Here is a 15299-nt window from a genome sequence, read left to right on the forward strand (position 1 = left end):
AACCGTACGACGACAGAAAAATATTTTTTTTTACATTTTCTTCAAATCATAACCATTTTGAATCATAATTTCTGCTGTTTTCCTTTTTTTCTGCTAAACAATTTCCGTTTGATAATGAAGAGAGAATGGAATTTCTATTTTTTTTTTTGCTAATTTGAAGGGGAGAAAAGAAAGGGGAGACAAAAGCAGGCAAGAAAAAAGGAAAAAGGTTTGTCAGACTACCTGGCTAGATGATTTTGGTGAAACAAAAATCACCAACAAAGAAAAAAAGAAATGACATTCCGGATATGTGAAACAATTTTTGCTTATTTTGCGAAAAGGCAAATATTTCTTTCACTTTTTCTTATTATTATTTTGCTCTGAAGGTAAATATTCCAATTTCTTCACATCGTTTTACTTCGTTTGTAAAACATTTTGATTAAGACAAAAAACAAAAAATGATGTTCACATTTTATACCGGTTTTATTCAAATAAAAATTTCATTGATTCAATTACATCATCATCATCGTTATGATAATTACAAAGAAGAAAAAAAGAAAAAAATTTTTAACAAGTAAACAAAGAAAAAAAAACGATCGAAATACAATTAATTTCTCACATTTCATCTTATTATGATGATTTCGGCAAAAAAATCAACATTGGTTTTTTCTTTCATCTAAATGATGATGAAAGAAATGTCACAGGTTTTTTTTGTTGTTGTTGGTAATACTGATATGTTGATGGGAAAATTTTCAGAAACAAAAAAGATTCAATCAAAAAAAAATGACATCATTTCTCTCTCTCTCTCTCTCTCTCTCTCTCTCTCTCTCTCTCTCTCTCTCTCTCTCTCTCTCTCTCTCTCTCTCTTTGGCTTTCATTCAAATCTTTTATCATTTTATTGATTCTCGATTTTTGTTTGACGTTAAAAAAAACCATGGCCATTATTGCTGTTGTTTTGTTGTTATTTTTAATTTTTGTTTTGTCGAAAACCATAATCTAATATGTACCGAATCAGATTTTTCGTTGTTGTTGTTGATGATGATTGACAGTTGATGATTTTATTAAAAACATGGATTTTTTTTGTTCATTTGAAAAAAATACGTACATCCAGTAGCTAGAAATGAGAAGTTTTTTTGAACGACAAATCCGGTTTTGGTTTGTTGTTGTTGTTAATTTTTGTTGTCTTCACTTTCCCTTCCTCTGAAATCATGAATATTTTTTTCTTCAGCACCAAAAGTTGATTTTCCGATTGCAATTTTCTGGTTGAAATTCAAATATAGAGAGAGAGGGGGAGAAAAAACAAAAAAACAAACAAACATTATGATGAACTTTTTTTTGGACATTATGAATTTCGGATGATAAGAAAAATTCTCCTCTTTTTTTTAATTGTTGGAAAAATTTCTCTTTTCTTTTCCGGCAAATTTTCCCATTGTTACAATATTACAAATGATGATTATGATTCGTTAGAAAATTACATTTTGATTTTTGATTTTTTTTTCAAAAATACAAATCCTATCAATCATATTGATTCGATATATAAATATAGTCCATCTCTGTTGTATGTTTGCTATTTGTTATCGTCTTGTTCTAGTTCTTCAAAAAACTGTAAAGAAGTAAAAAATTTGAAAAATCCGAATCCAAATCAAACGATGATGATGAACAAATCCTAATTCATCATCATCAATCAATCAATCAATCAATCAGTTGAAAATTCAGAAACAAAAAAAAACCAGGTAGGTGTTATTGTTATTTATGTGAATGTTTTTTCACCAGAAATAATCATCATCAGACCAGTGATAAATATGAATGATGTATTTGAATGATGATTCGAACAAGTGTGAAAAAAACATGAACTAAAATGAATCAACATGTTGCCTATTTAAAATTCTAAATAAAAATTTCAACCAAGAAAGTAAAGAAAAAAAAATGTTTAATTACATTACATTTTCTTCGATTTCCAAGATAAGATTATTAATTGGAAATTGTAAAATTTTTTTTTCACAGTTGTCAAATTATTTGACATTCTGTCAAATAATTGTAAATGTAAAAAAAAAGAATTAATTCTATCTTTTTTTACTTTATCTTCATTGGGTTATCTGCGTAAAACAAGAATTTATCCTTATTTACTTTTTTCCATTTATTTAGATATACAAAAAAATTCTCGATAAATTCATAACGAGAATATCGAATAAATTTCTCTTACCTCCCCCTCCATTCGCTCCATCAAAAAAAAAACTGAATATAAATTGAAATGAAAATTTCATTCATTTTACCAACGATTTTTCGCTATTTGGTTTGTCATTTCCTTCTTTTTTTATCATTATTTTACACACTTGGTGAATTCATTCATTCATTCATTCATTCTCTTTCTTTTTGTTTTTGTTCTTTCTCTTACTCTCTTAAAATCTCACAGACAAACACATTGGACATTGTCTTGATCTTTTGATAATTTTTGCTTAGTTTTTCGGTTGTTGTTGTTGTTGTTCATTTGTTGAAATTCATGTTGAAACAAAAATAAGAACATTTATAATTTCTTCATTTGAAACATTCAACAAAAAAAATCGGTAAGTTATAAGAAAAATTTGTTTAAAAATAGATTAAATTCATCAGATTTTGTTTTGTAAAAAATAAATAAATCTTTTTTTCTAGTTTCTCCTTCACAATAAAGGTAGTAGGTGTGTGTGTGTGTACGTGCGTGTTAATTCGTATTTTTTTTCCTTAATCTTTATTTCTTTCACTTTCACTTATGGTTATTTTTTCATATATTTTTGCTTAACGGCAATGAAAATAAAATTTTTTAAAAATAATAATCCCGATCAAGATTATCATATCGATCATTTCTAGTGAAAAGAAAGGAAATTATTTAACACCCACATACCATACACATGTGATTCTCAAAATAGATTATCGATTAGATGTGAAATTTAAGATCTTTTTTGCTTTGTTTTTGCTTGCTTCAACCAACAAACCAAAAACAATAATAATATTTTTTTTTCATTTTCAATTTGATTATCCACCTGATTCATATGTTTCTCAATTTAGGTATTCCTAAAATTCCCTGCAAATTAAATTAGATGATTTTTGATGTAAATTTCACTTGGTGTGTTGGTGATGATTTGGGTCATCAAACTTTTTTTAAAATCTTCAATCAAGATCATTTGTTGAAAGTTTTGTCCGAAGAGAGAGTAAAAGAATTGATAATTTTTATAATCGATTTTGAATGAAGCAAAAATTTTTTTTTTTGTTGACCCGAATGATTTTAAAAATAATTTTTTAACAATTTTGATGTTTTTTTACTTAAAATTACACAGGTTATCAGGTGATTCATGTTTTTCATCGCAAAAAAACAAATTGACGATTCAAATCAATTAATGTGAATGTGAATTTCGAAACCAGAACAACTTTCACCTTGAACCTTTCACCTGTGTGTGTCATTGATTATCCTAAATTTTCAATCAACCTAAAGTCAATCAACAAAAAAAAAAATTCAAATGGCAACATCAACATCAGCACGTATCATACCTGTTGATCAATCAATCAATTATTGGGATCGTTATTGTGATCCACGTACAGTAAATTTTTGGCTTATGTCAAATGGACCATGGAAATTAGCTGGATTTACTATTGCATATTTGGCTATTATTGTATTTGGACAAAGATGGATGCGTAAACGTAAACCATATGTATTACGTACACCAATGTTAATATATAATATTACAATGGTTATTATAAATGGTTATTTTCTTTATGAATCATTATTATGGTTAAATTTTGGTCAACGTTTATTTGATTTTAAATTTCCATCAATAAATGATCGTACATCGAATACAATGCATATTATTAATATGTTTTATTATTATCAATGGACAAAATTTGTTGATTATTTTGATACATTTTTTTTCATATTAAGAAAAAAAGATCGTCAATTAACAGCATTACATATTTATCATCATATTTCTGTACCGATTATTGGTTGGATTTCATCATGGGTATGTTTGTTGAAATTTTTTTTTAAAACATCCAAAATCAAAACTAATGAATATTTTTTCTTGTTTCTTTTCAAATCCAAATCCAAAATAATCACAGACAAATCCAACAATGCCTGTACTTGGTTTATTTGCAATGCTGAATTGTTTTTGTCATGTAATAATGTATACATATTATGCATTATCATCATTTGGTGATAAAATACAACCATATCTTTGGTGGAAACATTATATAACACGTATACAATTAACACAATTTGCTATTATTGGTACATATGGTTTAATTTTACAATTATTTCATATTGGTTATCCATTATTATATCGTACATTACCAATATCACAGGCAATTATATTTCTTTATCTGTTTGGTCAATTTTATATACAATCATATCGCAGTACAAATCGTATGATAAAAACTAAATGAAATGAAATTGGAATTTTATTTTTTTTCTTCAATATAATTGTGATTGACAATATTCTTATTCTTTAACATTTTGTTTTTCTTGGACTGTCATTATTATTATTATTTTTTTTGCACTTTCTAATTATGTTATTATAATTTTTTTTGTGAATTTCTTTGCTTTGTTTTGTTTTGTTGTCATAAAATAAATGTTATCGATAATGTATTAGGAATTTTAATTTAAATTTTCTTCAAAAAAATTGTAAAGTTTGCTTTTACCATCGACAGATGGCAATAGCAGTTTCATAATTCATTTGAATGGATCCATTTTTTTCCATCCGAAAAAAAAACAATTTTTGTTTGTTTGTTTTCCTTTGTCTTTTTTTTTTTTGGATTTCATTTTAATCAATTTCAATCCAATTATCATTGAATGAAATCTGTAATTCTCCCTTTTTCATTATCTTTATTATTATTAGTTATCGTCCAAAGATTTTTTTCTCTCTATCATAAAATTAATGTTATTGGTTTTTTTGGCCTTTTTTCTCTTGGTAAGTGTAAATCATCCGTAAACAAATTGATATCATGACCGAAATAAATGAATAAAAAAAAACAAAGAAAATATCCAATGGACAATATCAGAGAGAGAAAATAACCAATGAAAAAATAACCATAAGTGAGAGAGAGAGAGAGAGAGAAAAAAGGTATCCAAATGATTTTATTGATCAATAAGTTTTTATTGAAATATTTTCTTTTCTTTAGACAATATCGATGAACATTTGATATATATCGATAGAGCGAACATATATATTGACAAAGTTTGAAGAAGAAAAAAAATTCTTCATTTGATCAGAATCCGATAACCAATATTAGGATGTTACGGTGCATTGAACACACATACACACAGTATGAATTTGAATTCAAGTTTGACCAATTTCTTCATTACAATGTTAAACAAAAAGAAAAGAAAAAGAAATTTGTCATTCGATACATACAATCGATCCAGAATCTTATTTGAAGAAAAAAAAAATATTTTCTTAAGCTGTTAATTTGTTGAGAAAAAAAAATCGCGAATTTCCGAAAACTTTTTTTCTTCCTTGTTGTTTCCGTTCGATTTGAAGAAAATTCTTTTAAAAAATTGTAAATTCAGATTTTCATCGACAACAACAACGATAATAAACAACAACAAACAAACAAACAAACACAAACGCAGAAAATTTATTGACTCTGCACATTTTTTTTCCAAAGCTTTCATCATCACCAACCACCCACCCAAACACTTTATCGAAACATATTGACATTTTGACTAATGGACCTAAGAGGGTTAAATATGGTATACCGAGTTTCAACAGCGAAAAAAAATGGAAAGTTTTTTCCATTTTTCTTCCAAGATTTTTTTTTCTTTTTTGGAAACTGGAAATTCGGTTCGATAAACAACAATCATTATGATGATGATGATGATGAATCCAAATGTGGATGAATACTTAATACCTATAGTGTATAGTAGAGTATTGGATCAGTGAAATCAGGAAACTGGAAATTTTTCAAAAAAAGTCAAATATTTTGTTTGTTTGCTGCTGGAACTTTTCTCGTTCAAAAAAAGAAGTTTAATTAGTGTTTGATTTTCTCTATTTCGCACTTTTTTTCACGCATCTCCAAATTATATTCCAATGATCATTCAAGTGTCAAGATCATTAACATTAAATTTTGTTTTTTCAAAAAAATTCTTTATAAAGTTGCTGTTACAACAACCAGAGAAATAAAATGGAATGTTACCAACAACAGCGCCAATTGTAAAACGAATGTAAAATGAAAGAATTTGATCATAAAAAAAACAAAATCCACTCCATAAACAAGTAATCTTTTTTTTGTTGGAAAAAGTCAATTTCAAATATATAAAAGAGATGATCGATTGATAATCAATCAAAATCAATCATTAGAATCAAATATAGTTAACCAGAACAGGGGCGAAAAAAAACTGATACTTTACCTAGTCTAGACCAGAAAAAAAACAACAACAATAATAATCCATCAAATCAAAAAAAAAGTATTCAAATTTCATTTGATGATCAAGATCATGTTACACATACACACACACGTGCTATGTTCCACTTATCATCATCATCATCATCAATATAAATCTCTCTTTTCTTCGTTGATTTGATACATGAAACGAATTTATTATTATCATTTTTTTTACAATCTGATGGGTTAATCAATCAATCAATCAATCAATCAATGTATTGAACAAGTTAAATTCAAGTGTGCAATATTTGTTGTTGTTGTTGTTTATGAAGCAAAAAAAAAGTTACTAAAACTATGTGAAAAGAAAAAACTAACTTTATATGAAATGTATTTCGGTTTTATAATAAAAATCAAATTTCAATATGCAAATTGATAATATTTGCATCAATAATTTTGTTTTGAAAAATGCAAGATTTTGATCGTTCATCGTCAAAATATGAATATTTTAATTATTTCAATGTTTCCATCATCATCATCATCATAATCATCGTCATAAAAATTTTGATTTTGCACAATATAATTGCATGCAAATTAATTATTATAATGACAATAAAATTCATTATCGATATATATGTAGAGTATGTTTGATGAATGTTGATAGTGACGACAACATTTACTAAATTCATTCAATTAGAATCCAAAAAAAACATTAGAAACAAAGTTTGGTTTTGGGAAAAAAACTTACTTGATAATCGAGATAATTGCAGTTGTGTGATTCAAATCATGATTCGAATATTAATGAAAAAAAAACAATCGATTGTTTTAGTAGTATCGATATATCATGTTCCAATAACAATTTGACCAATTTTATTTGTCATTTGAGAATCGTTTTTTTTTTTGGTTAAAAAACGAATTCGATACATCTTTATTCAAAAATGTAACAACTTTTGAATTTTTCTGTTTGATAAACACATCATATCAATAATCAACCATTCGTATGATTATGATGATGACAATAATTTTGGTTTCAATTTCAATTTCAAACGTGATTATTGTCGAAAATTTCATTTTCCAATGAATGAATCGAGCCGCTGAGTTATTATAATAATTCGAATATACGATGTGAAGAAAAAGACGGCAAGCAAAAAATTCATGATTGATTCAACTTTTTGTTGGTTGCAAGAATCTTTAGCGAAGTAGATGACGACGACGACAACGATGATGATGATGATGATGGAAAAGAGAGAAAATAATTTGATCTCAAAATAATTGGACCGTTATTCAATTTTTTTTTCTTTTTTGTTTGATTGGATTCTATTCACACCAATTTCAATAGCAATGAATTCTCAATGGAAAAAAAAATCTTGAATGAAAATCAAATGAATGAATCACAAAATGCGACCAATTTATTAGCTTCATTTTTGTTGGATTCTTTATACTCGCGAATACGACCGGGTTGAAAACAAATGATGATGATCATTTCCGTTCATTATTCAATTTTTATCTCTTTCTTTTTTTCTTGTCTTATTTCAAATTGAAACAATAGATCTGTGATAAGAAAACAGAGACAGAGAAAAGATTTTTTTGTTTTCAATTTTATACAATTATTCAATGAGAATTTCCTGACCTGTAATGATGATGATGATGATATGTTGCGATTTTTTTTGGGGTAATGTTGAATCAATCATTTTGCATTTTCAATTCATTATCTTATTATCGGGATATAATGAGATGATGATGAAAGTGAAAGTGAATGAGTAAAAAAATGAAATGAACATCAATTATCGTTAACGTCGTTTTGTGCTTGGTTGATAATGATGATGATGATGATGATGATGGCAATGACAATATCAATGGCATTTCTCTTTTTTCTTTTTTTTTTTTTTTTTTTTTGGTTGCCTATTTCGACAAAAGAAACTTCACCAGCAACAACCAAAAAAAAAGGACGACACATTAACACGCCAGTGTATACCGTGTTTTTTGTTCTGGAAGTGAAAATGAAAATTCAAAAATTGAGATTAATTCCAAGTGATTAATCATCATCATCATCATCATTGGTGAAACAAAAAGATTCATTTTTACAAATGCTGAAAATGCTTTTTGGCGACCACAATCCTTTCGTTTGCAATAATTTTTTCATAAATTTCATAATGAAAATTCATTTTGAAATTTATGAAAAAACATTAACAACATCATCATCGTTGACGAAAGAAAATTGTTGTTGTTGTTGTTGTATGTACTTTTCATTCCATTTTTGTCCATTGCATCATTCGAAATGATGATGATCATCATCATCATCGATGATTATTATTATTATTATTATGAAATGAAAACTAATCGGATTAATTTTAATTCATCATCATCATTGCCATTTGCGTGTGTTTGATATAATTTTTTTCTTTCTTTCTGTTTGTTTCTGATTGAATTTGGACACACCGAAAAGCTTCTTTTGATTGTTTCGGTATTTTGTGTGCGTTCAATCATTCAAAATCATACAATCCGATTCTCATATGGATCTTTAAGGAATTATGAAAACAGAATGTGGACACATAGAAGAATAATTCGTTAGACCAGAAATAGAAATTGTTTTTCCAAATCCAAACAAAATCTTGAAAGTTTAAATATGTTTTTATCTTGCTTTTGCTTTGCTTTGTGTGTGTGTTTTCTGCATTAATCTGGATCAATTTCGTTCCAAAAATTTTCTGGCCTTCCATTTTTTTCGTTGAATCAGTAAATCGGATGGCGAGTGTAGAGATTTTACTCAATTTAATGTTGACATTTTCATTTTACTTCGGTTCATTCTTCACTGGCTTCCAGAAAAAACGATATTTCTAATTAATATTTTCCACAAAAAAATATAAAGAGAAGAAGATTTAGAAAATGGAAAACAATTTCAAGTATACTTACCTAATGTTGTTGTTGTTGTTCATATTCCATTCATAATGATGATTTCCATTGATGATTATTCGACTCAGAGTGATTCTTTTTTTGAACATATCACAATATTGAAACAAAATAACAATGATGATGATGATAACTTTGGAAGATAAATGGATAAATTTAAAATTTGATTTTAAATTCAAAAAAACAAAAATCGAATGATAAAAATCTTATAAACAAACAAAAACTTTGACAACTTTGCAATTCAAAATAGCCGCCATCATTCGAATTCAAATTCCAAATTCGAACACATTTATATTAAGGGGAGTATCTCATATTTCGAACCGAAAATTTCACACAAGATTTGATTTTGATTTTGATAAAAAAAAAGTTTCATTCGATAAACTTCAAATAATAATAATATATTCACAATGGAAAATGGAGAGAAATTTAATTCACTTCAAAAATGTTCAAACCAATTCCGACAACAGAACAGAAGAATCAGCAGAATTTTCATATATATTGATGCTGTGTGAAAAACAACAACAACAACAACACTTTATTTTGGAAATGGATTTAGAAAATGAAATGAATGATTTCACTTTTCTTACTTACTCGTTTTGAATTCTTCTTCTTCATTGTGTTGAAAAGTCCATTTTCACATTTTCGTTTTGAATCATCATTCATTTATTCGGGTGAATTTAAACAAAAAAAAACAAACATAGAGAAGCATTTACTTAAAATGTCAAAATGTCGATATATTTTTTTTTGAAATCGAAATTTTTCCATTTGGTCTTTTGGATTCTGGATCGTATTTGATTATATGTACCCTTTGTTTTGTTTTTTGGTTGAATTTGATTCATTTTCATCATTCGACCGTCATATGATTTCACATTTCTTTTCGATTGTTTCAGATTCATTTCGACAGAGGAAATAAATATATTTTCATCACTGATTAGCAATTCAAACTTTTTCTTTCTTTCTATTTCAAACAGGGTTCACGTGTGTGTAGGGATTTAAATTGAATTTTGAATATACAAATGAAATTTGAATAAATTTCCATCAAAAACAAAAAAAGAAAAGTAGAAAATGAAATATGAAATATTCTGATTATTGTGAAATTCTGTTATTCGATACTATCGATATTTGTTGGGCAACAACTATCGATTGTTGTCGAGTGTTTGTTCATCACATTCCGGACCAAATATATTCGATTATCATTGTTGTTGTAAACACAAGAATGAAAAATTCGTAATTTTTTTCTGGTGTTTTTGTATTTCTTTCTTGATAATTTATTATTGCTTTAAGCCATGACCAACAAAAAAAACGGAAAGAAAAATAATAACAAATGAATTTCTAAATCGGGTATATCCATGTATGGATTGTTCCATGTTTCAATGTGGATTTATTTCATTTATAACGTTCAACGAAAACAATCGACGACTGCGACATAAGAATAAGTATTCGAAGAATAAAAAGTGAATTATCATTACGAAATCGAATTCTAAAAGAATTGAAGAATAAATGATGATGATGATTATAAATGGTTTCCACTTTTATTATTTTATATTCACAACAACATTATTCTTTATTTCTATTTTTCGAAGACCAATGATTCAATATAAATTCGAACGAATCTAACCGTTTATTGCATCATCATTAGCATTATATATTCTTATTCTTCATTCAACAACAACAATATAAAAAGCTATTTCTACAGAATATTCTTATTCCAATTCTTATACATTTTATTCTATTTCATTTTCATTTTGATTCCCAAAAAAAATTCATTCCTACGAATGGTAAATTGAAATAATTTAATTACTAATCAAATTTTGCATCTTTTTCATAGTGAATTTCTTTCTTCCTTTCTTTCTTTTTTGGAATGAATTGTACAGTTAACTGAAAATAATTTGATTGTTTTCCATTGGTGAAACTTTTGAATTGCAAAGCGGCAAAAACATCATCATCATCATCATCCTCACTAATCGATGGGTCACATTCGATTCAATTTTGACTTCTTTTTTTTTTGTTTTGGGAAAAAAAATTCTCCGAATAAAAGGTAGGTGTGTTGTCACAGAATCAAAGAATACAGAATTTCCAATTTTAATTCGAATCAAAAGTTTTTATTCATTCTTTTTTCTTTCTTATTCTTCGTATGACTTTTCGTCCTTCTCATCATCATTATGATCAATTCATTGAAATGAATTCAGCAGCCAACATTTAACGATTCAAACAAAATCTATTAAAAGTTTTCGATGATGATGATGGTAATCATTTGACTGGTTAACGTTGTATGTACGAAATGAAAACATTGCCCAACATTTTAGTCAACAAAATAAATAATTGGTGAAATTTTCAATTTGATCGATTGATCAATCGATATCATGGCCAAACACTATTTCCAATTCCTTGTTCCCCTTTTTTTTAATCATTCATCGTTATAAGGTTAGTAAAGTTTTTTTTTCATTTCAATTTCAATTCATTACAAGTATGATTTTTTTTTCGTTTTGAAAAAAGTTGAAATTAATCAATTCACGAAATGAAAAAAAAACCGAATAAAAATTGAAATGGATCGAGCATTGAAGAAATTTAACCAAGAACAAACAGCAAAACTTTAGGAAGCAAGAAAAAAAACGAAAAGTTTCAACATTTTGTAATCATATCATTTTGACGCAATATTCATTCGGAATGTTTTTTCCTGAACAAAGAAAAAAGAAATCATTCAGCAAATGTAATGACTATTGGGAAAAATTTTTCCGGGAAATTTTCCTACCACCCTTTTTTTTCCTTCTAATCTCACCTATGAAATAGTTTTGTTTGTTTGTTTTTTACCCGAAACTAACTAAAAAAAACATTTCTCAATGATCAATGATCTATCGATCTATTCGTGATTCCACACCCGAAACCGTCACATTTAATTATTTAAATTCACAATGAAAACAAAAAAAAAGTTATCTCCAAAATTAGGCCTATTCATTTATCATTATTAGATCGAATAAAAATTTTCATTCGCAAATAATGACAAACATAAATATACATTACATTCATGATAATAATTTCTTTTCTGGGTTAGAAAATTTTCTTTTTTTTCGCTTTGTTTTAGTGATTCTTGTCGTCGTTATATATGTCTCAATTAGTCATCATCATCATCATCGAAAACATTAGTTACGAATTATCACACACACACAATGAAAAGAGCTAAGAATTGTTCGTTTCTTTCTTTTTTTCCAACTCCGTGTAGCAAAAAAGAATATTCTTCATATTTGAACGTGTGCGTGTACGAATATCCATTCAAAAAAAAAGAAGGTATAATGACAAACGAAAGATTCATAAATGTGGAAAAAGCGACTAAAATTGATGACAATTCATAATCATCATCATAATGATAATAATAATGGGATCTTTCTCTAATAATAATTGCTTTTTATTGATATTTCTATCTCTTCATTCGAAAAGATCTATCGATATCAAACAAATTATCGATATTATCGAATTCGATGATGATAATTGAACAGCAAAAACAAAAAACATTATTCAAACAAAGACATTTTTAACAAATTTTTCCATTTGTTTGTTTTTGTTAATGATAACCTTGGTTAATTTTTGTTTTGTTTTGTTTTGTTTGTTTATTTGGTTACACATAGATATTTTCCCGTATATTCAGATATGCTGTTTGGCAATCCAAAAAAAATTGTACCATTTTTCAATGAATCTTCATGGCCAGAATTTTATGATCAAAGTACGATGAGGAAATCAAATTATTTTCATGGGGAAAAACGAAAACTTCAAATGAAATGAATGAATGATGAACATGATTTACAATCTATCTATCCATCTAACAACAACAACAACAAAATCTATAAGATGTGATCGTTAGATGATAATGATGATGAAAACAGAATCGAAATGAATTGAAAAATTCGACAAGAATTTCGATCGATTCGAAATGATCGAGAAAAACATTCCAAAAGCAGAACAAAATGATACCAAAAGGATTAATGAACAACAACAACAACAATTCATTCGATTTTCAAAACGATTCTGTTTCATTATTTTCCTGTAATTCCTAGATTCATTTATCTTTTTTTTCTTCTTCTTCTTCTGTCGTTTTCTTTCCACTATCACCGTTATCATCATCATCGTTGTTGTTGAATCGATTGTTTCTAGCTTATCTAACCCGTTCTCTCACTTGCGGGACTAATGTTGTTTTTTTTTGGTTACCATCATTAAAGCTTTTCATTTCATTTTCCAATTTATTCATTTTTTTTCACTTGCATCCATTGTCGGTTTTTTTTCTTTCTCCCAAACAATTCGGGTATTAATTCTGGTAAAAAGAAAACTCTACTTTTTTTTTGTTGTTGGTTCATTCAATTCATGTCATTCGTTGTTAGATTAACCGAAAAAAAGAAGTAAATAACAACAACAACAACGGTAATAATAATAACCGGGAAAAATAATTGGGATAAATTATCGACCGAGACCTAACACTGGTGGTTGGTCGTTTTGTTTTTTCTTTTCCACTTTGAACATCCCATTTTTCTCATAGATTTGAACCAACATTTGATGAAAATTCGACCATTTTTGATCAAATAATGAGGCAAATTTTTTCCGGAAATTTCAATAATTTTCTAGAGAAGATTCTCATTACTGATTCGAATCCAAAAACAGCCAATACTCGAGGCTGATTGGCCAATTTTTGTTTTTCAAAATGAATAAAATGTAAGTTATGCGCGCCGATTCTATTTTACTTTCATTTCGTTTCATTTCCTTTTTTGGTTGATGTTGTTGTTGTTTCTCGAAGCAAAAATAAAAATAGAAAATCCAGAAACAATGATCAAACGCAACCAACAACAAAAACATGTGAATCCGGTATGAATGATGATGACGTTACTTTTCAACGAATCACAATTGGACAATTTTCAAATAGCAGACGACAAAAATAAACGGATGACGTCGTCGTCGTCGTCGTTAAATCATATGAAATGAAAAGCATTTCATCGTCGCCATTCACAAACATCGATGATGATTGAAATTTTCATTTCATTTCAAATTTATAACCTGTGTATAATGTAATGGAATAGGATATTTTTTTTGCGAAGAAAAAAGAGAAATTCAAGAAAAGAGTACGTGATTTCTATGAATGAATGAAAAAAAATGTTTTCAGGTAAAAATTTCAGTTTGAAAAAAAACCAGAAGTTGTTTCTGTTGTTACAAACAAGTTTTTTTTACAAACATTCGTTGGCTGATTAATTTTAACTAAATTTAAAATAATTTTTTTTGAAGAAAATTATTATCTACTCGATGGTTATCAATGTTTTTTTAAAATGTTGTTGGTTTTTAAGAATTTCTTCAAAATTAACAACGATTCTTTTGAAATTTGTAATCTTCACCAATACAAATCGGCAATCCATCAAAACACGTGGTTTTTTGATGCTTAATATGGTGATAATATCCAATGAAATGGATTCAGCGAAAATGTTTCAGTGAAAATGTGTGTGAAAATGTTGAATTATTCCTAAAAATATCGTCGAATCTCTGTGTGTCCAGTGATTATTGGTTTCAAGTGTTTCGCCGGCTTTGAATATCGTCTTTGTGTGTGTGTGTGCTTGATTCTTTTCCATCATAAAGGTAGGTGTTTTATTTCTGTATAACATACATACAAATCAACAATCGATTCGATTCATCTATAATTATCATCAAAAAAAATGAATGAATTGTTTTATCAATCAATCAATTTCCAATGACAAATTTGAAATTAAATTTGATTGAATTCAAGTGAGAGAAAAAAATGATGATAATAATCAATGAATGAATGAATGAATGAATGATGGGATTTTCAAACTTAAAAAAAAAGACAAAACAAAAAATTGATTGTCATTATCATCATGGAACACTAATACTGTCATTCAAATCTTTTTTTGTTTTGTTTATTCCATCATTATGATGATTATGATGCTTTGAATGTTGCTGATGATGATGATGATGGTGTCCTTGAATGATAAAGTTTTTCTGTTTTTCTGTTTCTGCAAAAAATGTTGCCGCAATTTTTTTGCTAAAATTATATTCCTTGCGATTAATAAGGTAGCCAC

The 15299-nt window shown here is 27.3% G+C and overlaps 2 protein-coding genes and 2 long non-coding RNA genes across 17 annotated transcripts in view; 3 read left to right on the forward strand and 1 right to left on the reverse strand.

The window, feature by feature from the left end:
- Positions 1-1071: 1071 nt before the first annotated feature.
- On the reverse strand, positions 1072-10296 carry LOC142645993 (uncharacterized). Of its 3 annotated transcripts, none has more exons than XR_012847003.1 (5): positions 9823-10296; positions 9235-9735; positions 7955-9158; positions 7073-7875; positions 1072-1238 (listed from the first exon to the last, which is right to left on the reverse strand). It is a non-coding gene; the product is annotated as an uncharacterized LOC142645993 (long non-coding RNA). The 3 variants fall into 3 exon arrangements; XR_012847001.1 differs by lacking the exon at positions 1072-1238 and adding an exon at positions 6578-7003; XR_012847002.1 differs by lacking the exon at positions 1072-1238 and adding an exon at positions 6578-7003 and having other exon boundaries at positions 9235-9364; positions 9823-10295.
- LOC113798159 (very long chain fatty acid elongase AAEL008004-like) lies at positions 1532-4591 on the forward strand. 6 transcript variants are annotated; one of them, XM_075823773.1, is made up of 4 exons: positions 2148-2272; positions 2393-2543; positions 3291-3968; positions 4066-4591. In XM_075823773.1, exons 3-4 carry the CDS (start codon positions 3471-3473, stop codon positions 4387-4389), a joined length of 822 nt encoding a protein of 273 aa, XP_075679888.1. In that variant the 5' UTR covers positions 2148-2272; positions 2393-2543; positions 3291-3470; the 3' UTR covers positions 4390-4591. The 6 variants fall into 6 exon arrangements, with proteins under 6 accessions (XP_075679890.1, XP_075679888.1, XP_075679887.1 ...); XM_075823775.1 differs by lacking the exons at positions 2148-2272; positions 2393-2543 and adding an exon at positions 1532-1712; XM_075823772.1 differs by lacking the exon at positions 2148-2272 and having other exon boundaries at positions 2292-2543.
- Positions 10297-10432: 136 nt separating the features above from the next.
- Positions 10433-13539, forward strand: LOC142646001 (uncharacterized). 4 transcript variants are annotated; one of them, XR_012847023.1, is made up of 5 exons: positions 10433-11009; positions 11106-11269; positions 11331-11655; positions 11728-11941; positions 12855-13539. It is a non-coding gene; the product is annotated as an uncharacterized LOC142646001 (long non-coding RNA). The 4 variants fall into 4 exon arrangements; XR_012847021.1 differs by lacking the exon at positions 12855-13539 and having other exon boundaries at positions 11728-12256; XR_012847025.1 differs by lacking the exon at positions 12855-13539 and having other exon boundaries at positions 11421-11655; positions 11728-12256.
- Positions 13540-14596: 1057 nt separating this feature from the next.
- The window catches only part of LOC113798157 (uncharacterized), a 35767-nt gene continuing 35064 nt past the window's right edge, over positions 14597-15299 (forward strand). The window contains exon 1 of one of the 4 annotated variants that reach the window (XR_012847010.1): positions 14597-14838. The gene's annotated coding sequence lies outside the window, so the exon portion shown is untranslated. The remainder of the gene's footprint in view (positions 14839-15299) is intronic. The other 3 variants (XR_012847012.1, XR_012847011.1, XR_012847015.1) reach the window with 3 other exon arrangements.

This window comes from Dermatophagoides pteronyssinus, unplaced genomic scaffold (genome assembly GCF_027571235.1).
Source record: "Dermatophagoides pteronyssinus isolate colony J.1.1.1.1 unplaced genomic scaffold, Derpt_VIB-CSIC_2022.12 sq0036, whole genome shotgun sequence".
In the NCBI taxonomy this organism is placed as follows: Eukaryota; Metazoa; Arthropoda; class Arachnida; order Sarcoptiformes; family Pyroglyphidae; genus Dermatophagoides; species Dermatophagoides pteronyssinus.

Coding starts and splice junctions, on each gene's coding strand:
- LOC113798159 (XM_075823775.1), top strand. CDS start 3,471: ATGGCAACATCAACATCAGCACGTATCATACCTGTTGATCAATCAATC. Junction 3,969..4,065: donor TTGGTTGGATTTCATCATGG/GTATGTTTGTTG, acceptor AAATAATCACAG/ACAAATCCAACAATGCCTGT.